Genomic DNA, 15,003 nt, shown 5'->3' on the forward strand with positions numbered 1-15,003 from the left:
TGGGAAGCTAGCTCTTCTCGAAGAGTATGAACTTGAAGAATGGAAAAGTTGTCATTGAATTTTAGAGCGTGTGCAAGTCGGCTCATTAGCATTTTCGGGGAATAAAACCATGCATCTAAAAAACTTGGCTCAACTATGTTCAAAGTTAAACAACATTAATAATAGGATGTGACTAGGTCTCAATCGACTGAGATTTAACCAAGTCTCGGTCCGGTGACATAACATGCAAAAAAGAAAAAGAATTTTTTGTGCACGGTTCGAAAATCTCACGCATATAGCATTTACTGAGGTTAACCATGTCTCGGTCGACTAAGATTTAGTAAGACTATTAATAATATGGTGAGAAACATCAAAGTTGAGTAGTTGTATCAGCAATGATAGAAAAGGTGGCGATGAGCAAAATACAAATGGCTAAGCAGCCCCACTAGCGCTGCGTGCGCTATGCAGTTTGGGTTCCACGACCACCGCATGCCAGTTATTTTAGTTTTCAATGATGACCCGATGAGCACCTACCTAAATATTTTGGTCTCTGTCGGTCATACCAGGCTACCAGCTAATGATACAGTAGTATTTTCTGTTAAATAATAACTGGGGGACGTCTACTCATGCATCCACTGCACCACCCGTACTTTTTATTTCTACAGCTCAGTGGGTGGAGTGGTTGATCTGACCGAGCTAGAATGCGCATAAAATGAAGCAAACGATGCGACTGAGTTCTTGACAAATCAAACAATTCAATCACTCCCTCCACGGCGCGACGTCTCGAAAATGAAAATAGACATGGTCTGCGACGACGACATTAAGCCATTGCAACGGCAGAAGGTATGCGTGATCGGGGCCGGGATGGCCGGGTTGGCGTCAGCCCGCGAGCTGCGGCGGGAGGGCCACGACGTGACGGTGCTGGAGCAGAGCGGCGACGTGGGCGGGCAGTGGCGGTACGATCCGATGACTGACGGCGCAGACCCGCTCGGTGCCGCGGCGGCGCCGGTGAAGGTGCACGGCAGCATGTATGCGTCCCTCCGCCTGATCAGCGCCCGGGAGACCATGGGGTTCACCGACTTCCAGTTCGCGCCCAAGGACGGCCGCGACGTCCGCCGCTTCCCTGGTCACCGCGAGGTGTACCTCTACCTCAAGGACTTCTGCGACGCGTTCGGGCTCATGGAGCTCGTCAGGCTCAACACCGGCGTCGTGCGTGTCGCCTTGGCGCCAGGTCCGATTCCGACGCGGCAATGGATGGTGAGGTCCGTCGATCTCGGCAAGTCCGATGGTGCCGAGGAGGTGGAGGAGGAGTTCGATGCCGTCGTGGTGGCCAACGGCCACTACTCGCAGCCGAGATTGCCAAGCATCGTAGGCATGGAGGTGTGGAGGGGGAGGCAGGTGCACAGCCACTCGTACAGGGTGCCGGAGCCGTTCCGCGACGAGGTGGTGGTGGTGGTTGGGTGCGGCGCGAGCGGCAAGGACATCGCCATGGAGGTCCGCAGGGTCGCCAAGGAGGTGCACCTGGTCGCCAAGTCCATGGAGGAGGTAACCCAGGAGCTCGCCAAGGTGCTCTCCAAGTACAGCGCCAGCCTGCACCTACAACTTCACGTACGTACTAGTCTTTTCTTTTTCGTGCTCTAGTCATGTCGATCTCCAGTTCTCCACATGGATTCAAAACGAAATGATTGATCCGACAACGTTAATCAGGTGGAGCGGCTGTGCGAGGACGGGCGGGTGGTGTTCGGCGACGGCTCCAGTATCCTCGCCGACACCATCATCTACTGCACAGGGTTCAATTACTCTTTCCCGTTCCTGGATACGGAGGGAGCGGTCACCGTCGACGACAACTGCGTGGGCCCGCTTTTCGAGCATGTGTTCCCGCCGTCGCTGGCGCCGTCGCTCTCCTTCGTCGGTATACCCGTAAAGGTACGTGAACCTGTTGGTAGGCGAGGCGAGTTAGCGACGTTGCATTACATCTTGACGATACTCCTCGGGTCGGGATCGTCGATCATGACAGCGCTTGTTCTTTACGTCACGTACAAAAACATGCATTTGGTTGCAGGTATTTGCGCCTTGGTTCTTTGAGGCTCAGGCGAAATGGGTGGCGCAGGTGCTGTCCGGCAAGAGAACGCTGCCCCCGGAGGAGGAGATGGTGCGGTCCGTGGAGGAGTACTACCGCGCCAGGGAGGCCGCCGGCGCGCCCAAGAATTACACCCACGACGTCAGCTTGTTTGACACCACGGCACTGACTACTACACACAACCTGCACGACAATCGGACGATCGTACGGTGCTATATACTACTCCCCTGTTCCTAAATATACGTCTTTTTATAGATTTCTATAAGGACTATATATAAATGTATACTAGCAAAAGAGCCCGTGCGTTGCAACGGGACACAAATTTTAACTTATTAATTCCTTTAGAAAGGATGAACGGGTTAACTCTGCATCCTTTGAATAGTAATGCTTAATTTGTGTGATGCTTGAATTGGATGGTGAACAACAAAAACTCACCTCATCTCTCATTTTTCCTAATGTCTATCCTCTCCTAGCTTCATGAAGATGACCTCTTTGAATACTCTACATAGTACCTGTAGAAAGCAAATAATATGATTAGTTTTGAAGAACAATAGTTGGGTAAATAAAATATGATGCTATTCTTTTCATTACAGAGTGATGTGCCAGTGGAAAGTACCCATATGCATGTCTTCACTCTTAACAATCTCATGCCACGATTGCATTCGCAATCTAGGGAGAACTTTTCTCAGATAATGGGGAAAAGATCAAACTATCAGATAAGATTTATTTTTCTCTCTGATGAATTTTTTGTAATAACGAAAAAATATCATAAGATCTCTTTTCCTGGTCCGATCAATTTTTGTAATAATGAAGCAACTATCAACTATTGGATGAAATGAATTACCCAAAAATATAGGGAGAATTATTTGAGTGAAGTTATAAGAAATGAATAAAATCATCCAGTAAGTTAGTCCACGTGAAATCAATGAACATACTTCTCATGTCGTTGGCAGATTACCTTTGATAAACTATAAGCAAATAGTTATAGTTTTCTTGTCAAGAAAGGCAAACAAAATCCATCAGAAGACGTTAACTTACCATGGAATTGTATGTTTGTGTATCTTGTCGACAGAAGGTCTTAGCAACTGTCAAGTTTGGCAACTAAGCAGTGCCGAGTAATTTACTTCATAATTATGCACTCTGACAGGTAGCAATAGCAAGGTATTCCAGCGTTATTCCCTTTCGAATATAACGTTGTCGCCATCCCTTCCATCCGTCCTCTGATCTCCCTCTCCCTGGTGATCAACATTATTAGAATTCAGAATAGGACCAACAGTTTCTTACTTTATGGAACCCGAAAAACCATCGAGCGACCAGAGGCACAGCCACACACGCACACACGCGGATTCCATCGCCATCAATTTTCTTGAATGGATAGATAGATAGTACACTACATCATCCAATACTAAAAAGTATTAGTGGTCTTCCGCTCTTCCTTGTTGAAGCTTTGTCTGAAGTACATCTAGCCCCCATCAACTCAAAGGGAAACAAAAGAAGAATTCAAAATCGCGATTGCTGCTATCGATCACAGTCATGGCTCTTCACAAGCTTCTGCCGGCCTCCGTGCAGCCGCCCTGTAGAGCTACTCCACCGCGGCTGCGCACTTCGACGGCGGCGCGGCGAGGGCAAAGGCCAAGCCGGTTGGCTACCTCGGCTGCTGGGATGATCGGGCTATTGTTGGCGCTGGGGCTGCACACGGCGCGCCAGCAGCTCGCAAAACATCCGCCTCGACAAGCTCCAGTTGAGATCGTGGGCTCGTGGCCGAGGTAGCGGACCTTGACCTCGCCCTCCATGACACCGAGCGTTTTCATGGAAGCTCCATGTTCCAGATGGTCGCCCACGTCCGGGACGATCGCTCTCTCGCCGGATCTTGGTATGGTGGCGGCGATGGATCCGTGGAGGTTGGATTTTTCTGCGGGGTGGGAGATGAGAGAAGAACGTGCGTGTTGACCGACTTAGGAGTGGAGGACGTGTTCGGATCTGTCTTGTTTTGGGCCTGTGATTCGTCTTCTAATCGGTCTCTTCGTTCGATTTGTTTGTTGGGCCGAACACGTTGAAGCCCAATATGCTGTAGGTCGCTTGTGTTCGATCTGAGCGGACGGAATTTCGATGGTAAGAAGCAATAGTATCACCTCGGATGTAGAAAATAATATAGGTGAAAAAAACTGAAAACGTAAATTCATGGGAAGAAGCGTATTGTGACGGTGAACCCGACAAAGTCAATCCGTGCTTTATTATTAGGGAGAGATATATAACACATATGCCCGTGCGTTGCTACGGGGGAAAATTGATGTTTCCACTAAAACGCCCATGAACGCGGCATGACAACATCCCTGGAGGCCGGGAGGCGCATGCCGATATGTAGGAGAAATGCATATCATGCTTTAATCTCCATTAATTGCGGTGGATGCATGTCGTGACACATTGAATGAGTAGAAATGTTACATGGTGAGTTCTATTTAATCACTGCATGCAAGAATTGAATGTTTCACATAATGTAAACATATGAGGGAAAGAAATAAAAGTAGGACTTACAAACAAAAAATATAATGAGATAGGCTCAACAAACTGAAACAGGGGAGCGTAGTTCCTGGGAGTGCATTATATCTGAATCGTTGGTGGTAAGAAGCACTTACCTTACTTCACCCTCATCGTACATATTTAGAAAATTGATGAAGTGCATATACCATGAATTCTGGATTAAATACTTTAACATGCTATCACGCAGTTCACACTCACATTTAATTAAATGATATTCCAAAAAATGAAATTGCATAGATATTTGATCTATTTAAAATGAGGGAATTGACATGGTGGTTCTCTTTATAACCCATACAACATATCTTGCCAACATTATTAGAGAGCTCAAATAAATTATTTCATTATTTGGAAATTACCCTTAAAGACACTTGCAAATTAAATCCCTTTGTTTCTAAATATTTAATTCCATGCCAAATTCAGGGAGGCCACATGAAAACTTTCAACTCAATTATTATTGGCCTCCAAATAAATATGTTTTTCAAAAAATAGAAGAAAACCCCCTTCTATTTTTTAAATCAAGGCCAGCCCACCTTTCTTTTCCTCCTCCCAGCCCAGTCGGTCTTTTCGCCCAAGGCCCAGCCAACCTCCTTAACCCTAGTCGCCCCTGAGCTCGATCCCGATTTCTCTCTGCCTCCTCCCCGACCCCCTCCCTTGCGCCGTCACCCACCGCAGGAGGTGCAGCTGAGCCGTGCGTCCACGGCCTGCCCCACCGCCGGCAAGGATCTCACACCCACGGCATGCCTTGCCTGCCGCCTCTCGGTCACTGCGAGCACCCCGACCTGCTTGCTTAACCTCGTAGCCCTGCCCTCTTTCTTCCAACCCGCGCCTACCGCAGGAGCTCCTCGTGTGCCAGCCGCGCGTCCTTGCCTCGCCCGCCAGTGAGTCCCTCCATTGTGCCAGCCGCGCCTCCTTCCCTCGCTATTTGCCCCTCTATTTCCGAGGATTCCGGCCAATCAAGTATACCTGCCCACAAATCCATTTATTTGCATCCCAATCAGCATGGGCGTATGTTCCCTGATTTTCCTCTTGTTTCTCTGTCCGTGAGGAAGCTTGCTGATATCTCAGGCAACTCGCAAACATATTTAAGTTGATACAATTTAGTGCAAAAAATCGAGGTGGTGCTATTTAATTAGCCACCGAACCCTCCTTGTGACTTGTGATGTGATTGTTTGCTAGTTCAGTTGGCTGGACTCTTCGGTTTAGTGGCCCATAAAATAAATTCCGATCCACACTTATTTTAGCGGCCCATAACAGGAACATACCACCGGCTGGAGGCCGACGTACGAAACGGAAACTGCTCGATCCTGTGTCCCCATGAAGTGCGGGTTCATTAATAAAAACTACAGGGACTATTCCGCAAAACCATCGTGACACCGAACCCTCCTTGTGACTTGTGATGTGATTGTTTGCTAGTTCAGTTGGCTGGACTCGGTTTAGTGGCCCATAAAATAAATTCCGATCCACACTTATTTTAGTTGGCTGGACACTTATATTGAGAAGCATACAATGGTAATACAATTCACCAGATTAGCAATAGTCCTTAACCCATGCCACTTCCTTTGTTGATTAGCAAAGCCAACTCCAATATGTCTAGTAAAGCATTGTCCGTCTGCAATGTCCTATTTAAGAAGTTATGACATCAAACTACATATAAGAGACCACTCCAATTCTATTGTCAAAGTGCGGTGATGTTTTAGGTCCTCAATCAAATTAAATTTGAAAATTGTCAGAATAAATTAGATAAAATTAAACAATTAAATACTCATGTCTATATGATGACCCAAGCAAGGTGGCGATCAAAGTATGTCGGAATAGCTTTATTGAGTGCTTATATATCATGGCCCAGAATATAAGGATATATTACAAAATTCACATATTAGCATCCGTTAGGACTGACGACAGATTACCCAAACATCTATATCACACGTACCTTCAACAATCCATGTTTCACCACTTTAGCAGCCAACCCCATCTCCTGCCACACCGGCCGCTGCAGGTCAGAACCAAAGTAGCATCCTCCTTTGCCACCGTTCTGAGCAGCACCACCGCCAGAATCCTCTATGTTTGCCCCCTCCCTCGCTCCTCTATCCGTCTTCCACATCCGGTGCACGGGACGGAACAGGAGGCACCCCTCCTCCAAATCTAGATCGCGAGGGTCATCAGGTGAGGAGCGGCCGCGACTCTTGGGCGTATCGAGCGCTAGGGCTGGTGGGGCATGTCGCCGTCGCAAGCACGCGGAGGGTCGTGAGTCTGCCTAGGGCATCGAAGGATGGCTCTCCGCCACCGCCGCCGAAGGAAGATGCGATATGCCTCCACTACGAACCCGAGACAAGGGCGAGACGGGACGACCCGTGGGCCTCGTTTTTATTTGTCGGTGGGATGTTGAACCGTTTTTTCTATATCTAGCAAACGTATTTGTCAAATCTATACCCATGGCAACATTAGTACCATGGCAACATAATTAACGACATACCGACTCTGATCTAGATAAGCACGTACTACACAAACAGTAAACACATCTACATATAATGCTAATACTGCTAATGCGAAAATAAACAGGAGCGGGATAAACGTCTTATACCCTCCAGTAGGCTAGGCAGAAGCCACGGCGGCGGTGGCGGCAGCGGTGTCCTCGGCGGCCTTCTTGTCGGCCTCGAGTTTCTCAGCAGCGAGACGGTCAGTGTCGGACTGAGACATGGTGATGATGAAGACGATGCGGACGTAGAGGAAGCACCGCGGAGACGGCCGCGCACCGCCACCGCCGACCGATGGGAGCTCGGCAAGATTGAGGAGGAATGTTCGCTTGGCGAATGACGGTAGGGCCAAGGCGCCATGCAACGCTCCGCACGGTGCAGGAGGAAGCGGAGCGGCTGCTCCGCAAGCGCCAGGCGGCGGTCGGGCAAGGCTGCCGCGGTCCCGCGTCCTTCTACCGCTAGAAGGACGACGATGACGGCACAGACAAGGATGGCGATGCGGCCGGCCAGGGTGGCCACGCATGCGTGGTCGTCGTCTACTGTAAATTAGCATCCTAGAACTTTTTTAAAAAGTTTTTAGAAATATCGTCCATCTTAATTAAAATATGTTAGAGGAATATCGAGCAGATCATTGATGCTCTGAGCATGTAAATGAGAGGAATTTGTGAGCCTATCATTCATGTTGTAAATAGATTATATCACCAATGAATTTGTGAGCATGACATTCGAAGCTATTGACGAGGAAGGCCGCAAGAGAGATCCAGAATATTTGCACGTGCGCACAAGATCAAAGAGCAGATTTTCTTTTTTGAGAAACATATCAAAGAGCAGATATCACGCCGTTTCTGTGTCCTCAATCCCTTTATGGGCCGACTGTTGCGCTGTGTTCGCTCAGTTCCACGGGCCACCGTCGGATGCGTATGGGACGGTAGCAAATGATCTACGTCCCTCTGCAGTACTTTGTTTCTACGCCAGACGATCTGGTTCCGACATTGGAGGTCCTGGCTAGCGAGGCTAGCGTGCGACATATCAAATTTTATTAGTAATCATATCAATTGTACGGGCGTGGTTAATTCACGCGAATTCAGGTGGGTGAGATTAGTTAGTGTGGGCCCCATGATTGAATTAGGGAGGGGGTGGTTAGTTAGTGTGGGCCCACCCTTGAATTCAGCTTGGAGAGAAATTAATTAGGATGAGGAGAGATTTACGTGGCTTCGTCTCCAGATGCGTTGCGGAGCGTAGCAATGCTCATAGGCAAGGAAGTCTTTTTCCAATTGTACTTTAAGAAGCATGCTATAGATACAATGCTTTTGATAAAGGCCCACTAATAAGCAAATCTTAAAGGCATTATTTGTAAGTTGTCATAAAAAAAATCTCGCTAAAAGAGTTCTGTCAGCGATTTTTGTACGACAATTCTGACTCTAAAGGACCCCCTAATTTTCAAATCTTAAAGGCATTATTTGTAAATTGAAGCAATTTTAAAATCTCACCAAAAGGTCTGTTAGGCCATCTCTAGAGCTATTTGAGTTAATTGCATGCCATGTCTGGGTAATTGCTTTGTGTCATATCATACACCTTCCTTTCTTTCTTTCTTGTCAAACTCTCCTTCCTTCCTTATTTATGTATACTGATCATGCCCTCGTATATAATTCCTTTGCAACATATTATTATCTCCCTTCTTTTTTAAAGGAACTCTCCTTCCTTATTTATGCCCACGTAATAATACCTCTCTACAAGAGAGTGCTTCTCTCCTTCTTTTTTTGGGAGCTCACCTTCCTTATGGTCATTATCCTCTCCTTCATTTTTCTTTTTGTGAAACTCTCTTTCCATATTTTATTCCCGCTAATGACGCCACTCTTTTTCCTTATTTATGCCCGCTAGTCATGCCACACATCTTTGTCAGCCATCTTTGTTACCATTAATTGTCCAGGCTGCTTATTGATTTTGAATAGGAAACATATATAAATCGGTAGAACAGATTGCAAAGGAGCGAGGTGGTACTTAATTTATAAAGAAACAAACCTTTTGTTTGCATCCTGATGCCTTAGTTCTGTTGGTTGCAGTTGCAGCCTTGGGCCTTGACGTGCAACTTTGGGAGTTCGACCCACATGGAGACGCTTATTTCTGCCTAATCTCGGTTACACGTCATATTTTTTGATTGGGCCGATTTCGGGCCAAAGCCCAGTAAGGCGATTTAGCCCAGCCTGTATGGAAAGTTGTATCGAGGATGAAGCCTACGAGCAGCGTGACGGGCGAAATTGACGTAACAAACAAGGACAGCTACAAAATTTAGTACCACCTTGAATATATGCCTGTATGGAAAGTTGTATCGAGGATGAAGCCTACGAGCAGCGTGACGGGCGAAATTGACGTAACAAACAAGGACAGCCACAAAATTTAGTACCACCTTGAATATGTTTTAAATTCAAAACTGAAAGCGTAAAATCACGGGAAGAAAGCGTATTATAACGGTGAACCCGACAAAGTTAATCTGTGCTTTATTATTAGGGAAAGATAGACGTATTTTAGATTATAGATTCACTCATTTTGCTTCGTATGCAGTTCATATTGAAATGTGTAAAAAAAACTTATTTTTAGAAACGGAGGGAGTAGCTAATAAATAGGTTTACACGTCCGTGTTTTACATTCTGTGTTGCCATGTGATCTGCAGTTCATGGATGAGTTCGTGAGCAAGTACTGCGACTTCCGTAGCGTGGAGAAATGGCGTTACGAGTTGCTGGTGTCGTCGTTAGTCAACATGTTCGACAACCTCGAGACCTTCCGCGATGAGTACCAAGACAGCGACTCCATCCGCAAGGGTGTGGAGGAGTGGCACTTGTCTGCACAACGGGCCCAAGCTGCTGCTGCTGGACCTGCTACTACGAAAGAACAATCACTTGGTCTTCTCGAACAAGTAGAGTGATCGATTATGCACCATATGAGCTCCTTCCATTCCATGACAGTGCGTGTTTCAGGCTTCCACGGTTGGATCGATGTATCTATTTTATTTTTGTTTTCATAAACAGTGTCACAGACACCTTATATGTGCATTTTGTATAATATAAGACTGTTTTTGACACGATAAGTTGTATGCACATCCCACATTTTAAACACTTGGCTTTGTGATGAGACTTTTAAAATAGGGATTGCTAAAACTCAGCTAGTTGGGACGATATCGTTAGATATGTCAAACACCCCAGCGCGAAGGCTACGCATGCGGGCCCTTTTAGCTAGGCCTTCTGGCCCAACAACACAATTCCCTTTGCAATAAAATAAAATAAAATGTAAATAATAACCAAAAACAAATGATATATACAAAAAAAATGAAAAAAACAGTGTATGACATGTGTAGTGAGTATTACCATTAGTGTACAAAAGTTAATGGCCATGTTATATGCAAAACATTTGCCGACATCTATTACATTACCAAAATACATGCATAGTAAAATTTGCATGCAAAATGTAAATTGTTTGGAGGGCACCCACAGACTCGGCTAGACATGGTTTGTCTTTGTATGGTGAAGGGGGACTAAAACTTACCTTTCCGTCTGGGAAGACGTTGACAGAAAAGTACACCTCTCAAAATTAATCTCTGTTTTAAGCTTCGAGCGCTGACACATCTGCAAATCCCTGTTTCCCTCTGCGAAGAGCCTATCTATTTACTTTTATATTATTTACTTTTATTGTTGAGTCATCACCTTCTCATTTTAAGCATCAGTCCTAAGAGCTCTATTGTCATTCTTACGCATTGTGTCTAGTTAATGTTGGATGTGATCATGACTGGATCTCTTCTACCATAATTACAATGTTTAGTCGCTGCTTGAACTTCACAGGTGTTCTGCATTTATGTTTTGCGGTTTCAGAAAGGGTTAGCGAGATACCATGTTATTATGTTATACCATGATTGTTTTGACAAATTGTAGGCATTTAAGATACCTTATTATTGCTCGCTAGTTGGTTATGTTATTGTCATGAGTAAATGTGAGACCTAAGTGTTATCATTTATATGGTTAGTTCATAATCTTTGCTGAAAACTTGAACACTAGTTAAACATATATACAACAACAAGAATAAAAGAGTTTGTAAAAGTTTTTTCTTTATTACTTTCAGTTTGTCAACTGAATTGCTTGAGACAAGCAATGAGTTAAGCTTGGGGGAGTTGATACGTTCCAAACTTATCTACTTTTTCAAACACTTTTGCTTTTGTTTTGGATTCTAATTTGCATGATTGGAATGGAACTAACCCGAACTGACGATGTATTCAACAGAATTGTCATGGTGTTATTTTTGTGTAGAAATAAAAGTTCTAGGATTAAGCTGAAAATTTACGGAGAATATTTCCTGAATATATATAAAATACTGGTGAAGAGAACTACTAGAGGGGGCCACCCAGGAGCCACAAGCTCAGGGGGCGCGCCCACCCCCCAAGGCGCGCCCTGTGAGCTTGTGGGCCCCTCGAGCCTCTAGTTGCCCTAATTTCAACTCCATAAATACTGTTTAATGGAGAAAAACTCAGAGAAAAATTTTCATCACGTTTTACGATATGGAGCCGCTATCACCTCCTGTTCTTCATCGGGAGGGTTGAGCTAGAGTCCATTCGGGGCTCCGGAGAGGGGAATTCGACGTCATCGTCTTTATCAACCATCCTCCATCAACAATTCCATGGTGCTCGCCACCGGGAGTGAGTAACTCCTTCGTATACTTGCTGGGCGGTGATGGGTTGAATGGGATTTGTCATGTAATCGAGTCAATTTGTTAGGGCTTGATCCCTAGTATCCAATATATCATGAGATTGTTGTTGTTATGACTTTACTATGCTGAATGCTTGTCACTAGGGCCCAAGTGCCATGATTTCAGATTTGAACTCTTTATGTTTTCATGAATATATTTGATTTCTTAATCCTATCTTGCAAGTTGTATGCACCTATTACGTGTTATGATCTGCATACCCAAGTTGAAAATAATTGGAATTCTTTCCGGTGATTACCGTAGTATGAGGAGTTTATGTATTCATTGAGTGTTAATACTTTGTTCCGGTTCTCTATTAAAGGGAGGCCTTAATATCCCTTAGATTTTTTTATGGACACCGCTTCCATGGGAGGGTAGGACAAAAGATGTCATGCAAGTTCTTATTATAAGCACGTCTGACTATATGCAGAATACATACCTATATTACATTGGTGAAATAGAGCTATTGTGTATCGCTCTAGGTTGTGACTGTTATACGATGAATGTCATCCAACGCAAATATTCATCATTGATGCAATGCCTACACTTTTCTGATATTGGTCTTTACTAAGTTACTACTGCTGCTGCTATTACGATCATCACAAATTGCTTATGATATTGTTCATGTTACTATTGCTACTGTGCTACTAAACACTTTGTTGCGGAAATATAATTTTTTTAGGTGTGGTTGAATAGACAACTCAACTGCTAAGGCTCATAAATATTCTTTGGCTCGCCTTCTGCCAAATTAAAAAAATTGGGCGAAGTAATACCTTCGAAGACTGTCGTGGTCCCTATACATGTGGGGTTATCAAGACAGGCTGCTCTGCCTCGTCCTCCTCCAGATCCGCCACCTCAATCGGCTCCAGCAACGGTTCTCCCTCCACCTCCGGCTACTACTGCTCCTCCTTCTCCGGCTTCGGCGAGTCTGAAGGCAACCCAATAGCCATGGAGGTGGCGCGCCTTGCCTTGATCTCCTTCGTGATTACACACGTGATGGGCTACCTAGCCAAAGTAGCCAGCACTAGTAGAAAACTGGGCTTTGGTCACAGGACAATATTCACATTAGTCCCGGTTCAGTCACGAACCGGGACTAATGTGAGCATTGGTCCCGGTTCGTGCGGTCAGGGGCCTGCCGGGCCTCGTGGGGGCATTGGTCCCGGTTCGCCCGGACCCTTTGGTCCCGGTTGGTGGGACAAACCGGAACCAATGGGCCACGCTCCTGGCCCACCACCCTTTAGTCCCGGTTCCTACCACAAACCGAGACTAAACGGCTGGTCCTAGTTGCGGCCAGTGTTTAGTCCCACCTCGCCAACCGAAGGGCGCTCGCACCAGTTTATAAGCCCGTCCCTCTCTGCATTGTTGTGCTCCTCTTAAAGTGAAAATAGATGCCCTTATACAGGGAATTTGACCTAAATTCACAGTAAATTTCATAGAAATTTATTATGAATTTAGGTTAAATTTCCTCTATAAGCGCATCTATGTTCATTTTTTATATTTATAAAATAAATAAACCTTAATAAAATAAATAAACCTTAATAAAATAAAATAAAATAAACTATAGTAACTAAAATAAATAAACCTTAATAAATTAAGTAAAAATAGCAGCAGTAAAATAAATAAAAATAGCAGCAGTAAAATAAATAAAAATAAAATAATTAAAGTAAAATACATAAGTAATTAGAATTAAAATAAATAAGTTTTTTGTTGTAAGTAGAAACAAAACAAAACAAATAAAGCAAAAGAGAAAAAAACAGAGGAAAAAAAATTATGCCACCTACTGGGCCACCACGGCCTGAATACGACTAGAAACCCATCCATGGGCCAGGATTCAGGCCCGCAGAAGGCCCAGTGGGCCCCACAGGAAAAGAGAACGGTTAGGCCCGAAAGCCTGCAGTTGAGAGGAGTTCGAGAGGGTGGGCGCAGCAGCGCTTATAAACCACTCTCGAGCTCTCTCAACTAGCGAGGTGGGACTAAACTTTTGACGCGGGGCAGCACAAGGCCTTTGGTCCCGGTTGGTGCCACCAACCGGGACTAAAGGGGGCATTGGTCCCGGTTCGTGGCACCAACCGGGACCAAAGGCCTTTAGTCCCGGTTGGTGCCACGAACCGGGACCAATGAGTTCCCTATATATACCCCATCGCCACAGCAGAGCACTCCAGAGTGCTCTGTTTTTTCTGGCCGGCGAGGGGAGGGCATTTGGGTGCTCTAGCTCACCTCCTATGCACATGAGGTGTTCGATGAAATGTCTGAGCCACACTAGTTAATCTTTCTCCTCTCGAAACTCGACCTCCGAGCTCCATTTTCCCCGAGATTTGTCTAGGTTTAGCGGTCCGTCACGTCCCGTCCCCGTCTTCACCGCCGTCGATCGCCCGCGCCGATCTCGTCGCCAGCACCACCGTGGTGAGCCTCTTGTTCTTATCTTCTTTCTGAAAGGAAAAAATTCTTACTTTAGATAGTTACTTGTCTAATTTTGTTACTTTTATTATTCCTTCTTATTACATAGTGCGATGGTTTTGGTATCCGCCCCCGTCGGCCCTCGTCCTGTCTATGATTCGGATGTGGTATATATTATCTTTTTATAACTATTTGGTTCATTTATTGTTTATGACAAATATACCGACCAACGTGACATAGATTTTATTTATCTAGGAGGTGGTTGAACCGGAAATTCTAACCGACCCTATTGTCGAGAGGTTAAATTTAGTTGAAGAAGAAAACAATTACTTGAAGGAAAAAATAAAAAAATTGAGGAGGAGAAGATGATATTGGAGTTGCATGTTGCGGATGTCGTCGATGATCACAAGATCAAGATGGATGCAATGCGCTTGAAGATTAGAAAGATTAGAAAATATGCCATTCATACCGAGGCTTGGTATCATTATGCCGTTGGATCAATTGTTACCTTGGTTGCGATTATGATCGCATTTGTTTTCGCATTGAAATGTTTTACATAGTTTCAATGTATGGTTTAATTAATTAGATGCTCTGGAGAGCTATATATATGTTGTTAGATGAGAACTATGTATGTACTTTGGTTTTAATGTGATGATGAACTTCTATTAATTTGGTCACTTAATTATCTATTCATGATGTTCTGTAATGGTTTTTGACACACTTAATTATATATAATGCACGCAGATGAACCGGCAATGGATGTACGGTGACAGACACACCTCCGAGTACATTAAGGGCGTGCAT

The 15,003-nt window shown here is 45.0% G+C and overlaps 1 protein-coding gene across 1 annotated transcript; it reads left to right on the top strand.

Annotated features, from left to right (window-relative positions):
* Positions 1 to 751: 751 nt before the first annotated feature.
* Positions 752 to 9,997, top strand: LOC123142482 (flavin-containing monooxygenase FMO GS-OX-like 9). The gene is made up of 4 exons (XM_044561380.1): positions 752 to 1,587; positions 1,687 to 1,905; positions 2,042 to 2,221; positions 9,746 to 9,997. The coding sequence occupies exons 1-4, from the start codon at positions 769 to 771 to the stop codon at positions 9,995 to 9,997; spliced, it is 1,470 nt and encodes a 489-aa protein (XP_044417315.1). The 5' UTR covers positions 752 to 768.
* The last annotated feature ends 5,006 nt before the right edge of the window (positions 9,998 to 15,003 follow it).

Source organism: Triticum aestivum, chromosome 6D (genome assembly GCF_018294505.1).
Source record: "Triticum aestivum cultivar Chinese Spring chromosome 6D, IWGSC CS RefSeq v2.1, whole genome shotgun sequence".
NCBI classification, from domain to species: Eukaryota; Viridiplantae; Streptophyta; class Magnoliopsida; order Poales; family Poaceae; genus Triticum; species Triticum aestivum.